The sequence below is a fragment of the Gymnoscopelus microlampas genome, assembly GCF_963454915.1.
Source record: "Gymnoscopelus microlampas genome assembly, chromosome: 4".
In the NCBI taxonomy this organism is placed as follows: Eukaryota; Metazoa; Chordata; class Actinopteri; order Myctophiformes; family Myctophidae; genus Gymnoscopelus; species Gymnoscopelus microlampas.
In genome coordinates, this window is record NC_139941.1 from 26,072,367 (window position 1) to 26,091,915 (window position 19,549).

Here is a 19,549-nt window from a genome sequence, read left to right on the forward strand (position 1 = left end):
GAGGGAGACCAGACCGCGGGTTATAAAGCCACTCAGACAGCCCCCACACTGCATTCTGAGTGAGTGAGAGACGTGAAGCTACTAGTCGTTCTGCTACTACTCTATGGAAATACTGAAGACTATTGGGACACAACAACAACAACAACAACAACAACAACAACCTACACACAGTAATAACAACATTATGTGTGAATCCACGCAGAGGTCTTCGGAACCTCGCAGAAAGAGAACGGATGATCGCAGCAGTGCTCCCTCAGAGATGGCCAGGATCATCACTGATCCGGCGACGGGGAAGTGCTACTGTCGTGGGAAAGTTTTGGGAAAGGTAGTTTTTGCATCAGTGGTTCCCAAACTTTTTAGCTCAAGACCCAAAAGATAAATCAGGCGTTTGCCCCGGGACCCAAACTAGTGAAAATTGCAGATCTACATGTACAAGCTCACATGCGCTTGTAGATCAGCTATTTTCACTACTTCTTAAAAATGTGTTTTCTAATTTATGGAATTCCTTTTGATTTTCTTTTGTTAATGAAATTCTTTTGAAAAATCATCAATTCAGGATTTTTTTTCTTAATTTTTGGGGATATTTTTGTGTTTGTTAATGTTTTGAAATAATAATTTAAAACAACATGTTAAGGGGTATTTACTCATGACCGATACAAATGGGTCCCGACCCACTGTTTGGGAAATGGTGTTCTAGAATGCATCCTTTAACAGAGTGGCAACAAGTCTCATTTTGGATTTACAATACTGACCCAATGTTTTTTATTTTTGACTGTTTCTAGGGAGGTTTCGCCAAATGCTATGAAATGACTGATCTCTCCACGAGTAAAGTTTACGCAGCCAAAATCATTCCACACACGCGCGTCTCCAAGCCTCACCAACGGGAAAAGGTAAGCGTGCAGCGCTCACTGCCGTAGGGTTGACGATTAATTGTCACCCAAATAATCGCGATTAACGATTTCTTTGTGTGTTTGGCATTGAACATTGAAACATTTGAATACAAATGACATGTTATGTACAAAGAAATGAGTTAATATGTAAAAAATAGCAGAAATAGTTGATCTACAAGCTTACAATGCGTCACACATTGTAAACTTGTAGATCTGCTATTTCTACTTTTTTATATTTGAAAATGTGTGCACATTTTTCAAAATGTATTATGACGATTATGCATTAACTCAAATAATTGCGATTAGACGATTATGTAATAATTGTGACAGGCCCACTCACTCTAACTGGCTTATTGGACAGTAAATAGGCTATTGCAATGTTGCTTTTCGTGTTAATTTATACAGTGATGTGTTTCCTCCCATAGATTGATAGAGAAATTGAACTGCACAGAGTTCTCCACCACAAGCACATTGTCCACTTTTATCACCATTTCGAGGACAAGGAAAACATCTATATTCTTTTGGAATACTGCAGTAGAAAGGTAAGTTGTATTGTAATACATTTCAACCACTGTATTATTATTATTATCATTACTACTACTAAAACTATTTCAACTGATGCATTGCAATGTGCACCCAAATCATACAGGGATAAGAGCCTACACATCATTTTAAGTTGGACATAGGTGTGGCACTATAAATAATAATGCTTTTTAGAGAGGAAAAGAAAAATCACAATAATGTTCCTTACTGTGTTTTGTCTATGTGTAGTCATTAGCCCATATCCTGAAGGCACGTAAAGTGCTCACAGAACCAGAGGTTCGCTACTACCTAAGGCAAATTGTCTCTGGGCTGAAGTACCTCCATGAACAAGATATCCTGCATCGAGACCTCAAACTTGGTAAGAGAGAATTCTGCAAACACTACAGTCTTTCGCTAAACTAAAGTTTCATGTTCATTGTGTTGTCCTGATTATATTCCTGATTATATTCCAGTCTATTAATTCATATAGGACAGTCTGCGCAGTGTCATCTGCTTATCCTTTGATCCTTGGCTGTATATCACCGCTTGCCGTCTCATACCTGTTCTTCCCCCCTCAGGTAACTTCTTTGTGAGTGAAACCATGGACCTGAAGGTTGGAGACTTTGGTCTGGCTGCCAAGTTGGAGCCAGCAGGAAACCGAAGGAAGACGATCTGTGGCACTCCCAACTACCTGTCCCCGGAGGTGCTCAACAAGCAAGGCCATGGTTGTGAATCTGACATCTGGGCCTTAGGCTGTGTCATGTGAGTAGGGCAAATGGCACATTTACTGTTGGCCACTTCATCATCTGGGAATAATTATTAGTTTTTGACTGTGTCCTTATTAATATACTGGAAACCACCTGTCCCCTCATAAGTCGTGGGAAATAGTCACGTATATAATAATGAATGTTGATATAGCAATAATTCTATTATAGAATGAATTGAATAGAACTTTACTGTTCAGCCGAGGCCGGGCAATCATTTTTAGTCTCAGGTACATTAAAAACATCACATTACACCAAAAAAAACTATTATGCAACAATTAAAACAATAGAGGGTGTACAGTACGCTATACTGTACCTTTAATGCCTTTTAATTTATTCAGTTTGTTCATGACATTTATAATACAGTATATATGTGTTGATTTTCCTCTAAAGGAAGGAATCACTGGAAGGAGTGATGTAGGTTGAAATATATGAACTCAGCGATGATGCCCATCCGCTCACTGCTGTCTTGTCTTGTAGGTACACAATGCTGTTGGGCAGACCCCCCTTTGAGACCACCAACCTGAAGGAGACATACAGGTGTATAAGAGAGGCTCGGTATTCCATGCCTTCCTCTCTGTCCCCTCAGGCCAAGCAGCTCATCTCCACCCTGCTGGCCAAGACACCAGAGGACAGACCTCACCTGGAGCACATCCTGAGGCACGATTTCTTCACACAGGTGAGCAGACAACATCTCATTCACAAGATTGCATACACTGCAAAATCCAGACTCCATTTTTTATTTTTTACTCTGCTTTAGCATTTTACTGTGTATTCTCTCTCTCTCTCTCTCTCTCTAAATGTCAGAGAGTAGGAGTACAATACACTGTACAACATCTCATTCCTTGGCCTCCACTCACGCCTCTTACATCATTTCTCTCTGTAGGGCTTCAGTCCAGAGCGTCTGTCGGCGAGTTGTTGCCACTCTGCCCCAGATTTCCATGTGTCCAGTCCTGCCAAGAGTTTCTTCAAGAAGGCTGCCGCAGCACTCTTCGGTGGGAAGCGAGACAAGGTCAAATACTATGAGACACTAAGTGAGTAGCGCATCAACCTTCAAGTTCTTAATCACCATTTTAAAAGCCTCCTCCTGCTCAAGTTGATGGTTATCTTTGACCTTTATAAAAAGGGCTCTTATGCATTTAAGCTGACCAGTAACTGCACTTCTCAAACACTTTTGAATTGCAAATGTCATCCTGTAATGTCTATGTTTCAGCTTCAATAAGTGGCTTCACATTTAAGAGGCCCTGCTCTGATTGTATTAAATGTGGGGTATTTTTCTTTTCTAGATAAACTAAGCAAAGAGGAAGAGGAGATTTACAAGCTACAGCATGACCTGAAGAAAACTGTTATCAGCCAACAACACAACAACCAGCTAGCTGAGGTAAGAATTACTAGTAGTCCACATAATAAGTTCATCAAACTTTTTCATATCAAACACCCCCAAATTGATATAGGTTTGGCCGGGGACCCCCATAAGAACCTTTGTGTAAACACGCAACCCATTGTGAGCTATTTTCAAATAGCCAAAGTATAAAATAAGGTCAAAGTGGTTGAATTGATTTTAAATTATCTAATTTTGCTGGTGACAACCTGGAGGACACCTGGGGGTCCCTGGACCCCTCTTTGAGAACCACTGATGTAGGCTATGCTCAGCAATGCAGATTGGCCATGAAATTAAAGGGTAGTGTTTTGATATTACAATTGGAGAGACAACAGTGAGTCATTCTTATGCGGCGGTAGACTTTATAACGAGCACATTTATAGCAAAGGCCCCGTTTCCCAAGTACGGTATTCTCGCTAACATTGTGTTAACAGCGAGCAGCTGCTGAGTCACAGTACTAGAGATCATCTAAGTTCCACGTATTCTAAATCCCCGCCTCCATCACCTCTTTCCATCTTAGGATGGAAGGCCGCTTCCGCCATCTGCTGAAAGACCTGTTGCCGTGGCAACAGAGGGCCAGTCACCGACGGCGCGAGATACCATTCGTCTGATCGTCAGGGGGAGTCTGGGGAGCTGCAGCAGCAGCAGTGAATGTGAGTTCCTAAACTCCCCCGTTCACACTGGCATCACTTTTAATCCCTATATTCCGAGTGGATCCGAGTTTTGGGTTTTAAAGATATTTTTTGATTAATCAAACGTATATTTCTTGTTGACATAATGTTTGCTGAGATAATACTATGATCACACTCGGGCCCCTATCCTGTTTTTTATTTATTTTTGTTCAATATCTTCTTTTAACTACCCAAAATCCAAATCTGATCCACTTGGATAGGGACTACGGTTTTGAACTCTTGGTCCCTTGGTATCACCCAATATCTTATGTTTTACAAGCTCTGCTTACTACATGTAGACCAGTACATGTAGCAGCATACACTAGAACACTGGTTCTCAACGTCTGGTGTGGGGACCGCCAGCGGCCCAAACAGACCCTTGTGGGTCTGTAACTCAGAGAGTGTACATTCACTGACGATTTTACAGTGTAGACTGGGGTTGCAGTATACTGTAGTTTAGTTCAGATTTGATACTATTCTTTAGCTCCGAGACCCCAATCTACACAGTAAAATCCCCAGGGTTAATTTAACTAATCAGAGAACATCAGAGTTACAGACCCTTAAGAGTCCATTTGGACCTCACTCTTGGAGTTACAGACCCATAAGGGTCCATTTGATCCCCGGACCTGACATAGAGAAACAGTTCATTAGAACAACTGTTGAACTTCGGAGAGCTGTTGCTACTAGAGTCACACTTTGACACCTTCATACCATATTGATATGACCGGAAACTAATGAACTTTTCCTGTTGCTGTTCCTTAAGGCCTAGAGGACAACACCACAGGAAGCGTGGCGGAGACGGTGGCCAGCGTCTTCAGAGGATGTCTAGAGAACATGCCTAAAGGTAAGGCTTATGGATTTTATTTTCCCTAAACGCTGAAATTTTCAAAAATTAAAAGTGTAGTCGCCATTTAGTGACACGTTAATGTACGGCACAGTAGCATTTCTTAATAAAGTTGAATCCCCCGAGCACAGTAATCCACTGAGAAGTTAATTTTGGAGTTTCCTTGCAGTTGGACTAATCTGTCCAACTGTGTGGTTAGGTTTAGCAGTGTTTACATTGCAGTGTAAATGTATTATTTGGTTCTCCCTACACAGTAACACTTTGTCAGTCAAATGTACACATACGGGTCCATTCACAAGGACCCGTAAGGGTCCATTTGGTCATATTTGTGCAGGATTTTACTTTGTTACACAAATGTTTTCTAACAGTCTTGTTCCCTGTTCTTGACCCCTGTAGCCGAGGAAATTCCGAAAGGCTCTGGAAGCTCCAACCTCCAGTGGGTTACTAAGTGGGTGGACTACTCTAACAAGTATGGCTTTGGCTACCAGCTTTCTGATCACACCGTGGGAGTTCTTTTCAACAACGGCACTCACATGAGCCTCCTGCCTGACAGGAAGTAAGTACTGGAACTTGCTTTCACCACACTGGCATTCAAGTCAACATACAGTATCTGTGATTGTAAGGCTTTTAACAAAGCACACCTTCAAAAGAGCAAAGAGCACCCTCAGGACACTGAACAAAAGCTAATCAATTTACCTTAATGGAATTCCATAACCTTTTAAAGTTAGTATTTTCCCTCAACGAGTACTTCACAAAAGGTTTCTGTATTGACTGTGAGCTGTGCTGTTATGATTGCATGCCTTCAATGGCAAGTGCTTGCCAGCAGTGCAAATATGCTGAATAACTTAGCCTAAATTCTATGAGTTAAAATGACATGTAATCCATTTATGGTTATTTTGTGATGAATTTGTTTGTCTGGGTCTTTGTTAACTTTCTACTCTGTCTTGTCCCCACCATCTGCCCAGGACTATCCATTACTATGCTGAGCTTGGCCAGTGTTCTGTATTCCCAACCTGTGAGGTTCCTGAACACTTTGTGGGACAGGTGACCGTGCTCAAGTACTTCTCCCACTACATGGAGGAGAACCTCATGGATGTAAGTAATCACCTCTTCTCCTCACACCACCCTGGGGTTTGGCAATATATGCATATTAGCCAATCTACAAGCTCACAATGGGTTGCATCGCAATTTCTTTTTAGATAATGTATACAAAAAAATGTATATTGTCAGAATACGATATTATCGTCACACATGGATATCGAGGTATTTGGACAAAATAATTGTGATATTAGATTGCCCAGCCCATCCCTATCCACGCCTTCTTCTGTTTTTTACTTTGTGTTTAAAAGAACCAGTTTTTTTGTCCCCCCCATACCTTTCTAATCCCAGTGTGGGTTGTTCTTCTGTCTTGTTAGGGTGGGGATCTGGTTGGTATGACGGATACACACATGCCCAGACTCTACCTGCTGCAGTGGCTCAAGTCCGACCGCGCCCTCATGATGCTCTTTAACGACGGCACGTTTCAGGTAAACACGCCAGCTAATTGCACAAAATGCTGCTGTATGGCGCAATAGCAGGGCATGTTAAGAGCAGTGCGCTTTACTTGAGATATGTGACCTACAGTACTATCATTGGCCAATATTCAAATCAGCGAGGGAGGAGCAAGGCTTGGCATATCAGAAAACACTGTAAAAAGGACAGAAAAAGTGTCCATGACTTAAATTAAACATGCAAAGGGATCTAATCAAATAACCTTCCTTTTTTATTTTGTCTGCAGGTCAATTTCTACCATGACCACACAAAGATTATATTATGTTGCCAAAAGGATGAATACATGTTGACATACATCAACGAGGAGCGTGTTTCCACCACCTTCAACCTCAGTTCCTTACTGACGGCTGGCTGCCCCACAGACCTGCGTGAACGCATGGAGTACTCCCTCAACATGCTGCTGCAGAGATGCAGCTAAAGCCAGAAGACTGCATTGGGAACAGTCTAGAGATAAAATGCCCTAATGGACCTGCCACTGGAGCGCTGCAATGGAACCAGGAAGTGGAGGGCAGCGCCACGCGTGTGTGGGATGTTTTAGAAGGGATTCGGAGCGATGACTAGATTATTCATTCTTGTGTCTTGGCACCTTCATGACTCACTTGGCTGAGGTGCAGGCGTGGGGGGGGGGGGGGAGGACAGACTCAATGAAATGAAAATGTGTGGCAGAAGAGGGGCGATATGTATGTTGATCACCGGACGAGAGGAAGAACCGAGTGTGTTGGAGTGAGAATGTAGGTACGAATGAACGGGACAGAGACGGACGCTTGAAGAGGAGCACTGGGCTGGCCCCAGTTAAGTTGTTTATACTGTAGAGTGAAACCCTAAAAACCCAATTCTCAGAATGATAGCTGAGCTATGCTTTGGGTTATTGTACATGTTGTATAGTGTAAACGGGCAGCTCTGCAGTGCAGAGAAAGGGGAAGATAACATCACCACAACTATCAAAACTGTGATTCATTCTCATGGCGGACAAATGGATTTCGGCCTGCTGGGCTGGAATGGGAGGGGAGTTTGCAGGAGAATGACATTAAGAAATGCAGTACTACAGATCCTCTAAGGATCTCATTAGAGACGTTATCATCTTGTTAAACTGTAGTAAATAACTTATTGTGGACAAAGTGCAGTATTTATTTATTTAATAATAAAGAGAATTTTCTAAAAAAAAAAAAAGAACATGCTTGATTGTGTCTATCCTGTTTTGGATTTTACGATTCCTAGATTTGAATGGAATTCAACACCACTTTGGATGCATGCGACTACGGAGTCATGTGTTTTTTTACCCTCCGATATCTTGTATGCATTTACACCTCCTTTGGTTTTATGGTAATAAGTCAAATTGAGAAACAAACAGAATTAAGTGATCTCACATTTGACTATGATGAGTTACTCGTATTTTAGTATCTAAATATTAGGCGAATGCAATAGGACTGAGGAGAGGTTTGCATTAAAACAGATAAGCATCAATTCCCACTCAAAGAAGGTCTTTGATAAGACTTGCAGGAAACATCCACTTGGGTCGGCTGAGATCGATGATAAACAAGAGACTCTGGGCCTGTTTACACTTAACCAACCCTTTCAATCCCCCACTCCTCTGTGGTTGTTACTGAAGCTTCTTCATTGGTGACGAACACAAGATGACTAACGGGACCGACAGACTGCATAAGTAGCAGCAGGCTGAACAGACAGATGGACTGATAGTCAAAGACGTAAAAGGGGCAGTAAAATATACTGGAGGATAGACAGGGATTGGACAAATTGACGTTGTCAGACAGACAAAGACAATCAGAAGATCTACTGAGAGCGTAGAAATGCAGGAAGTTGGTTAACCCATTTAGACCTGAGGCACCTTCTAAATCCTAACCTAAACTTCTATTTTTGATAATATATTGTTGTCGGGTGGAAAAACGTGTTTGTCCAAAACGGTTCCTTTTTTTTTTTTTTTTAACTATATAAAATAGTGGACATAGCCGATCTGCAGTACAAGCACACAACGCCTTGCGATGTGTGCTTGAAGATCTGCTATTTTCACTACTTTTTAGTAGGGCTTTAATTTACGAAAAAACATCCTCATTGGAAACTTGTAGATACAAGGTTTCTACCCGACAGTGACAATATATAGTAACAACTAAAATGACACAGATGCTTTCCCGGATTCAAGGTCTAAATGCGTTAAAAAAAAGAAGACAGAAAAAGAGAGCTGGTTTAAATAAGAAATAATTGTTAAAAGCACAGGTATACAGTATGTTGAAGTAGTTTTCTATCTAGAGCCCTTAACCCTTAACCTGGAATATCCATAACCATGGAAACAAGAAACTGCAGGAACCTGCTTAGAGGCCTCAATCAGTGAATGTTATGTACAGTAAGGTTGGCTAATGTAAATTGACATTTGATATTTGACATTGATTGTTGAACCTTTCACCTTCAAAGACTAAGGAGAAGGAAATGCAGCCCCTTATACTTCAATGAGGGTTATAGTATGGGCAGTGGTGGACAGTAATGAAGTACATTTACTTGAGTACTGTACTTAAGTAAATTATTTGAGTATTTGTACTTTACTACGTATTTTTTGGATACTTATGACTTTCAGTCCACTACGTTTCAAAGACAAATGTTGTACTTTTGACCCCATTCAATTTCTAGGAAGGGAAAAAGTGCTCTTTGAATTAACCACTTTAAATTCACCCCAAAAAATAATTATTTTCTATTAATTACACACCCCATGAAGCCTTGAATTCATGGCGTTTTTTTTTTTTTTGTCGCATTCCTTAGCCAATAATTTGATGACCAGCGGAAACATGCTAAAGTCTCTGGCAGGAGACTCAAAGTTGACTGGGGTACTGGGGTTGTCATTGTCATTCTGCCTCCCTAAGTACTTGTCCACCACTGCTGAGGGGCTTCAATCAATCAGTGTTATAGTATGAGGGATACCATTAAGACACCAGAACCTCAGAAGATGTCTAGAATTGTATGTCAGAAGATAGGGAGAAAGCATAAAAGGAGGAGTAAATCAAAGTCTTAGATCTAATTTCCAATGATTGACATCAGTTCGTACCAGCAGTTGTTTGGTGTGATCATAGTGATATGTCCAAACATGTTCGTAAACCTCTGAATACAACAGAACAAAGTCATTTCGGTTCTTGGTGAGGGATGGAGCCTTGGAGTAACATTGCTGAGCGTGTGCGTGTGCGTGTGCGTGTGTGTGTGTGTGTGTGTGTGTGTGTACCCCTGAAGGGTGTGTGGGTATTTGTCCAAGATTTGCTGACTGTTCATTTTTTACAACAACTTAATATTTGTGTCCTTGTATTGTATCTTATGTGGACATGAATAAATCATTATGTGTGTGTGTGTGTGTGTGTGCGTGTGTGTGTGTGTGTGCGTGTGTGTGTGTGTGTGTGTGCGTGCGTGCGTGCGTGCGTGCGTGCGTGCGTGCGTGCGTGCGTGCGTGCGTGTGTGTGTGTGTGTGAGCGTGAGCGTGTGTGTGTGCGTGTCAAGTGTGTGTGCGTGTGCGTGCAGATGGCTTAAACTTCACAATGTATGTTAAGAAACACTTTCCTTTTATCCCCATTTATTGATCACCAAACTAAAATGTATACATAAAATTATTATTTTAATTTTTAAACACGCTTCTTGATTATTCAATAAATCGAAAAAGTAATCGAAAGACCAAAAAAAAAAAAAAAGATTGATAGCTGCCGCTCTACATTTATAGTATGAGAGTATTGACCTGGTATCTGTCATTTCGGACTTACTGTAGGTCAAACATGGATCTTTGAGTCATCCTTTTAGATTTTCTCTCCGAATATCCCTGCGTTAACCGTTAAATAATGAATGCCTCATGAATAAACATCCCCACACGGAAAAAAATAGAACAGGAAGTACAAGGAATTATTCATGACAACACTTCCAGGTCTGTGTGCATGTTGCTTGACCATAATGGCTTGGATGTTTCTGTCAGACTGACCGAAATAGAATCCAGCAGCAGAAGCCTACTGACGTCAAATTATCTACCCGCCGAGACAAAATCATCCCTGGTCCTGACATCTATATGAGACTGTGGGATATCTCTCCAAATGGAAGCTCTTCAAGAAAGCAGCCCCTTGTATAATAGCAAAGGTTAGGAATCATTTTCACCTTTAACCCCTTTTCATGGATTAGCGATTTTAACACCGGTATCCCATTTTTGGGCATTATAGGCAAAAAACTGAAAAAAGTAGTGTAGATTGGATATTTTTGAAATAATATAGATTTTAGTTTTTGCGGTAAAGTGGTTAAAAAGATAGACTTTACACTGATGTTGACTTTCTGCATCAGCCATTCGAAGCTGCTCTTGCTCTGTTGTTTCACGTCACGTTGGACAGTGAAAAAAAGCCTTGTGCGTGCAGGCAGGCTTAGTCTAAGCTGGAGTGTCAAAGGGGATCTTTTTACTTTCGGCTTCCATCACAAAGTTCTCTCCACAGGCAAGGGAGTGACTCAGTGTGGCTTTGATTGTTACAGTAGGCGCAATCGGCTCTAGAGGAATACTGTTTGATGTATGTACACACTCGGGGGATTATCGGACCGTTGCATGATATATCAAATGTCAGCACTCCTCCTCCTACAATGTGGACAAAAACAGATGGAGAGGGCGCAGAGATCACTCTGCTCTCTCTTACTGCTGTAGCCTACAGCATGCTCATCAACCACATGAGAGATGAGAAATATAACTTACAAACTTGTCAGAACAAACTTGGAGAAACAATGACATGATACTGGCCTGCTACAGTTTCTGTCTGACTCTGTGTATCTTCTACCCAGATACTGTTTCCTCTGTGTGTGTGTGTATGTGTGTGTGTGTGTGTGTGTGTGTGTGTGTGTGTGTGTGTGTGTGTGTGTGTGTGTGTGTGTGTGTGTGTGTGTGTGTGTGTGTGTGTGTGTGTGTGTGTGTGTGTGTGTGTGTGTGTGTGTGTGTGTGTGTGTGTGTGTGTGTGTGTGTGAGAGAGAGAGAGAGAGAGAGAGAGAGAGAGAGAGAGAGAGAGAGAGAGAGAGTGAGTGTGATTGAGTGACAGGGAGAGTTCACTTCTCTACATGCTTTACTCCTTCCTGCTCTCTTCCCAGGTGTTCACTGTAATTTTGAAAATGAGTCACCACAAGGGCTGTAATAGCCACTCTTTATGCCAAACAGAGTGACGTTAATGCTCTCTGATTTGACGTCTGTCATCTGCTACATTCAAGCATTGTAAAAGTTTAAATAGGTCTTTGCCCAGCTGAAAATAGACATTTCCTGACCACCGCTACCTCTTGGTTCATTCATGCGCAGCAAGTCCATAGATTAGGTTATTAAGTCAGCACGGAGGAGCAATAAAGAAAATGACTTCCCTTCAATTTAAACTGTGAATGCTCTGCTCCAGTTTGCCTCCTGCTATCACCTCCCCACCTACAGTAGCTCCTAGTCCAGGAGAATCAATACAATGTGCTGTGTCCGGCGGGTATGATAAGTACTTGGTGCAGGTTTTTAGGGAGACAGAATGCTTTCGGAAAGTGGCCCAGCGTCTAAATTTAACCACAAATGTGGCAGTGGCTGTTAACATCTTAAAAAAGAGGCCTGATTAATGTTGAAAAGGCTAAAAGAGAGGCAGCCATGCTGTAACTACTTCAAAACCTGAACCCAGAGAAGTGTAATAGTGTGAACTGTCATGACAGATCTTTGCAGCAGAGGAAGTTCCAACCACTTTATCTACAGTACATGATTATAGAGATGACTATAGAGATGACTATAGTACATGACCATAGAGATGATTGTAGAGATGACTAGACATGCAAGGTTTCATGCCGACCGGTCCAACGGTGCCAGAGATGATCTGTTCACAGACAAGCGGTTGGACACACACGTGGACAGACACACACACGGACGGACGGACATACGGATGAACGGACAGGAGTGAAAACATAGTCTCCTGCCTTCGGCCGTCCGGCGTGGCGGAGACAATACAAATTCATGCCTCAGCTTTTCAAAAACTCAAAAACTTGTAAAATGGGACATATATACATAACGAGATATACACTATGGCCAGGTGTACAACTGTGTCCACATGCGATACTGTATGGCCAGGTGTACAACTATGTCTACATGGGGTAGTGTATGGCTATAGGGTTACAACAACTTGCCATAGCACTCAACTACGGAAGGGCATGGGTCTGCACATGAAATTTGTCAGGAGAATTGTGTCCCATCAAATTTTGTATTTGTTCCATATAGTGTGACTGTGCACATTACAGTAATGCATTTCTGTTTCTCGTGTTCCCAGAGCATTACTTTCCCCGTTTGTATTTACCATAAATTTCTATTGTTCCCAAAACACGTCTGTTCATTTGGGACTTTTGCACACTACAATGCTTTTTTTATTTTTTTATCAGTATGAGAGTGAATTAATGAAAATATTATAATGCCATATAAATAAATGCTATAAAGATTGTGCATCATGCATTTACAACCCTCCTTACATTTCATTTCACCCCTCTGCTGATCATACTGAGTAACTTGTAAATGTCCACATAAAAAAAAGAATAAAGAAAAAAAATGTGTGTGTGTGTGTGTGTGTGTGTGTGTGTGTGTGTGTGTGTGTGTGTGTGTGTGTGTGTGTGTGTGTGTGTGTGTGTGTGTCATTAATTAGTGTTGGCAAACTCCCTCTGAGCTTTACAAGTCCACATTGATCACAAAGCAGGAGCATAAGTTGCAGAACCCAACTCCCTGTTTCCAGTGGTAACAGTATCTAGACCAGTATCTAGATCACGTGTGGTAATCTTCACAGTCCTGTCATTACAAGTTATTTTCAAGATGCTGTGGAAGCTACAGCAATCAGTCAAATGTTCTGCGAGTTTAAAGATAAGTACCACCCAGCTTTTGAATGGCTGCAACAAAGTGGAAATAGCATTCCATCCATACTTCCTCTAAATTAAAGGGTGTAATATGGTAACTCTTTAAAGTTAATCTCCTTCCCCCCTCTTTTTGCAAAATATTCAAAACATCCTCCATGAGATTTCAGCTATGCTAAGAGCTCAGCAGCAGTTAATTGTGGACAAGTACTGAAGATACGGATGAGCTAAATGTCTTGCAGCTGTATATTATGTCATAATAATAATAACTAGAAGTAATGTTCCTGAAGAAACAGGTCTAACTGTGCTGGTCGATGGTAGTAGTTAAGAGTGTAGTGTTGAACTGTTGCTGTATCTTTAAAACTCCAATCCATAAGTTTATTTCTTTTTTATTATTGCTTTGTGTTTCTTGATATTGTAATCCTGTGATACTTCGGTCCTACTATGGGCCATATGCTATGGGCTGTTTTTTGAGACTGACAGCACATTGATTGCACCTGTGTGATCATCTCAGCCCAGCACCGATTGGGGTGTTGCCACTTATAAGGAGTGTTGTGTTTGGCCTGGTGACATGGTCCTCATTCTGTCCTCATTACAGTTTGCAGACTTTATTATTATTTCTTATATATTGGCCATGGGAGTTACTGGGTTTATGGGCTTAAGACAGGACTATGTGTCAACCAGCATGTGTCCCACCCGACACCACAGATAGTAGGGGCTGCTAACCACAAAAAATGGCCAAATCGTTACGCGGCGGATAAAAGCACCAAATTTGATACAGATGTCCCTTGGGTCATCCTAAAACATCCTAGAAGGGGTGCCCAAAAAAATCTTAAACAGGAAGTGAGTTATGGACAAAATTCAAAATGGCCACCTAAACTGTTGACCGTTGACTCAAAAGACACCAAAAGAATCTCCAAAAAGCATAAAATTTGGCACATATGTCCCTCAGGTCATCCTAAGACATCCTAGAAGGGGTGCCCAATGGAATCTGAAACAGGAAGTGAGTTATTGACACAATTGAAAATGGCCGCCTAGTGTTGTCGATTGACTCAAAAAACAACTAAAGAATCTCATAAAAGCATACAATTTGGCACACATGTCCCTTTGGTCATGCTAAGACATCCCAGAAGGGGTGCCCAAAAAAATCTTAAACAGGGAGTGAGTTATTGACAAAATTGAAAATGACCGCCTACAGTGTTGTCGATTGACTCAACAGACAACTAAAGAATCTCATAAAAGCATACAATTTGGCATACATGTCTCTTGGGTCATCCTAAGACATCCTAGAAGGGGTGCCTGAAATGATCTGAAACAGGAAGTGAGTTATTGACTAAATTGAAAATGGCCGTGTACAGTGTTGACAGATGATGCAAAAGACACTCATAAAAAATAATCTCATAAAAGCATGACATTTGGTACAAATGTCCCTTGGGTGATCTGAATGCATCTTAAGGGGTGCCCAAAAAAGGTCTTAATAGTCTCTCAATGGAAAACACTCCTCCCCCACGGGCTGCACTGCTACAACATTCAAATCGAGCAGTTTGCCAATCTGGCATTTGGTCCAGAAGCCTGAAAGCTATGCAATCTCTACCATCTCCTGACAAATATGGATGGATTAAAGTCGCTGATTCGTGAACACCTTTATGGACACTCTTGCCAGAGGCTGCCAAAGTTTGTAGAGAACTCAAGTGTGGCTGCAAAGCTGAGCCCTTCTGTTCGAGAAAGTGTAGATGCCGGGATGCTGGATTACCTTGCAGAGCATTATGCCAATGTGCTGGTAATTGCGAAATGGCACACATGAATACATGTAGTTACTAAACACTAATCACAAAAAACAGTAATGATCAAGAAGAAAATACATGAGAAGATAGAGTGTAAAACCAGCAAGAAGATGTAGAGTGCAAAATAAATAAGATGCAGAGAGTAAAATTAAGAATATGCAGAGTAAGATAAGATGCAGAGTAAAATAAATACGAATATGCAGAGAGTTAGATAAATAAAGAAGATTCAAAGAGTAAAATAAAAAAAAATATGCAGAAAGTAAAATAGATAAGATGATGTAGAAATGAAAACAGAAGGTTGATGTAGAAATGAAAACAGAAGGTAGAGTCTGCATAATATGCAGACTGCCGTGGTCAACTGTTTAAACAGCCATTTAGAATTTCTTCAACATGGTCCCTTCCTAAAAAGTTTAATAAACAAGCAAACAAACAAATAAATAACCCCTTCTAGGATATATTAAAAAGCACTCAATGTACGTACCAAATGGTACACTTTTATGACGTCCCTTTATGTTTTCTTTTGTGTCAATTGCTTTAGGCGGTCACTTCCTGTTTAAAACCTCTTTGGGCACCCCTTGTAGAATGCGTTCAGATCCCCCAAGGGACATTTGTACCACATTTCATGCTTTTATGAGATTCTTTAGGTATCTTGCATCATCTTTCACACTGTAGGCGGCCATTTTCAATTTAGTCAATAACTCACTTCCTGTTTCAGATTATTTTGAGCACCCCTTCTAGGATGTGTTAGGATGACCCAAGGGACATATATGCCAATTTGTATGCTTTTTGGAGATTCTATAGGCTTTTTGAGCCAATCGCCAACACTGTAGGCGGCCATTTTCAATTTTGGCAATAACTCACTTCCTGTTGAAGACTTTTTTGGGCACCCCTTCTAGGATGTCTTAGGATGACCCAAGGGACATGTGTGCCAAATGTTATGCTTTTTGGAGATTATTTAGTTGTCTTTTGAGTCAATCGACAACACTAGGCGGCCATTTTCAATTTGGTCAATAACTCACTTCCTGTTTCAGATTTTTTTGGGCACCCCTTCTAGGATGTCTTAGGATGACCTAAGGGACATGTGTGCCAAATTTTATGCTTTTTGGAGATTCTTTTGGTGTCTTTTGAGTCAACGGTCAACAGTTTAGGTGGCCATTTTGGATTTTGTCCATAACTCACTTCCTGTTTAAGATTTTTTTGGGCACCCCTTCTAGGATGTTTTAGGATGACCCAAGGGACATCTGTATCAAATTTCATGCTTTTATCCGCCGCGTAACGATTTTTCACTTAGCAGCCCCTACTAAGAGTCTAAATTTCTCAAAGCAAGAGTGGAGAAACCACCTCCAGCCACTGCAGATGTGCTGTTTCACATTGTGTGAACATACTCATACAGATTGGTTAAAATAACGTTTTATAAATTAAAATAAGTTCCAGATTGTAGCTGATAAGTATTGATACAGCTACTTACTGTACTGTATGTATTTGTATTGTTGGTGTTTTTGGTCATGTACGTTTTTGGTGGTGTTATCAGTGATGGTAGTGTGGGTTAGGGTGTTGTTAAGTCGCTATGTGTGTAGTGTTATGTTTGGGAAGTAAGCTATTGAGCTGCACAAAACGATTTGAGTGCAATATGCCTTTAAGCTCAATAACCAATTTGCATAGGCTTGCAATTGAAAAGTAGCAGGTGCAATTAATTAGTGGAGAGTCAGAGCTAGTGGAACATGGGGTCAAATAAATAGTAGTTAATTACATCGGAATCGGACTGGACGTTACAAACTTTAAATCAAGAATACAATGAATAAAAGGTAAGCATGGGCTATATTTTACTAAAGCACTTCGTATTTGTCTATGAGCTATGACATGCATAGTGTGCTGTGGAATGAATTTAGGCTAAGTTGTTGGTTTACTGATGTCAAATAGACCTAGCCCTAATTGTTGGTTGATTAGGTCTTATGCCTTTTGCTTGTTTGGCAGCAGCAGCCTACAGTAGGCAGCATAGTGTTGTGGAAATACTACGTTATTTAAATTCCTGTTGTTGGTGAAGGGATAGGATAATCTGATTTATTGTGTTCAGATTTGCTGTTCTTTTTGCTGTGAGAGACAAGAGACTACGTTGTTGTAAGTTGGAGGGTCAACAAAAAAAGTGTAGCCAGCCCAGCACACAGACACAGCAATTAACCATAATGTCTGAGAGAATTGCTTTTGAATGTGGACACACAGTGGTAATGGACCTCAAGTCAGCTTGTTCCAGAGAGCAGGATCATAGTAATGAAAGGCTGAACATAGAAGACATCCGCCTGATGACCCCTGTTCATATTATAATCAGTGAGCAATCCAGAAAAGTAATGAAAGTGAATTAAATAATATTTTTTTTAAGTATCATAAAAGTACCAAGAGCCAAACCATTAAGTGCTTTGTAGAATATTAGTAGGATTTTTAATGTCATTCTGTTTCGTACCAGGAGCCAATTCCTGTGAATGATTACAGTACCAGAGTAACAAATCTTCTCTTCTGGGGGTTCCTGGCACAAAAAATAAAACGTTTCTGAACTACTGATTCAGAAGGCATTTGTAGAATTGGCCTCAGGTCTTAATGGGTTAATGGGCACTCATGAGCGCATCTCTGCCAGGCTGGATTGCCTAGCCAGGGCAGTGTAAGTCGTGGGTTGCCGCCACCATGACATGAGGAAGCAGGGGGTTATAGCTTTTGTAAGGCATAATACTGGGCAGAAGTGAAAGGGCTTTTGGAGGTGTGCTCTATAGAGGCCCCATCACATGCGATTCCAGTTTGTGGTTTATTGGATGTTGTGTTTATACTTTTTGCCCACACATTTTTTAAGCCATACAGGCAAACAATATAGTATATCAAAACCCTGTGTGACTGCCATTATCACATGACTCACAAGAGAATTTGCACCTACTGTAATTTGATGGAAAATAATTGAAAAGAATGTTTCTCCAACAGTGACATCTGTAGCATTTGTGGTGCCCTCTATCATATGGGTCTATGAGAAATCACTTTGGCTCTTTGTTGTTTAAAGAGGCCCCTCAATGTGTGATTCAAATTTGGGACAATGCGTTCATGTTTTTTGTCATTTTAATTCCCCTCCCTCAATCCAAATGGAATATGAAAAATCTGAATGATACATGTTTATCACAAGACTCTAGAGATAATGTACCGGTTCATGTGAGTTTTGGACCAAATCAATAGGAGCAGTACCAACAAGTGTGTTTTGAAGAAAATGTGGAGTTGCGGCCCCAGGATTGGAAAGATTTATAGTAAGACCTATGTTCAAGAGTTATAGGCCAAAACTTGTCCTGATATAGTGCCGCCGTGATGAATAAAACAAAAAAACACCCGTCCTTGCCCTACTGGAAGTCTGACGCTGATCAGTCCAGCAGTGTCCAAGATTAGCTGTGCACAGCCACAGACACACACAGACAGGGGCAAAAACATCATCTCCGCCTCCCGGCCTGCCAGCCTGGGCAGAGTTGATATGCCAAGGTTTCTGACTTGCTCACTGTTGCACCTCCCTATATTGTGAAACTTTTAGACCTATCTCCCAGCAACAGGTCACTCAGATCTGACAGTCAGTTGTATATAAAGACTCCTCGGTCTTGTCTCTTTCTTTTCACTTTCTGCAGACTGCGCCCCGGGCCAGTGTAATAACTGGATGGGGGGCGCAGTACAAATCCTGAACCTATGTAAGAGACAGCGATGCCAAGGGTGAATACATTGTCTCTGACTGTTAGGACTGTCTCAGTGTGTACAGTATACTGTGAGTATCCCAGTCTGTATTCAGCTGTAAATAATTCCGGACATCCAGCAATTAATTAATCTTTACAGTTAACTAGTTTGTTAACAGAACTGAGATCATGAGAGAAAAGTGAAATACATTTGTGTGTCATTGACATGTGAATGGTATGGTATGTTTCTTGATCTGTGATAATACAAAGTGGGAACATGTACAGTACAGATTGAAGAGCATGTGTCCCTATGCCTCTATCAGGCAAACCATTTAAGCAGAATTCTAGCAGAATACTGCTAGTGCAGCGGCTAATTGTGGAAAGCAAGCCATTTCACAACGATGTGTGAAGTGTGGTGGGTTCTTAAATATAGCCTAGTTTTGTGGAGGGAGGAGGATACAGCAAAGTCTTCTGAGTAACATTTCTATCCTATGAATCACTGCTGAGTTTGAAGGACTAGACTAATCCTTCCTCTACACACCTCACCCCCCCCCCCCCCCGGGTTTAGGATGGCCTCTTCTGTTCAATGAGGGTTAGGGTTAGT

General features: G+C 41.1%; 1 protein-coding gene across 1 annotated transcript; it reads left to right on the forward strand.

The window, feature by feature from the left end:
- Positions 1-71: 71 nt before the first annotated feature.
- On the forward strand, positions 72-7,248 carry plk2b (polo-like kinase 2b). Its single transcript, XM_084056228.1, has 14 exons — positions 72-325; positions 783-890; positions 1,316-1,432; positions 1,662-1,791; positions 1,991-2,174; positions 2,657-2,855; positions 3,063-3,210; positions 3,463-3,557; positions 4,078-4,210; positions 4,992-5,072; positions 5,469-5,628; positions 6,038-6,167; positions 6,488-6,598; positions 6,850-7,248. Exons 1-14 carry the CDS (start codon positions 104-106, stop codon positions 7,039-7,041), a joined length of 2,010 nt encoding a protein of 669 aa, XP_083912354.1. The 5' UTR covers positions 72-103; the 3' UTR covers positions 7,042-7,248.
- Positions 7,249-19,549: the final 12,301 nt, after the last annotated feature.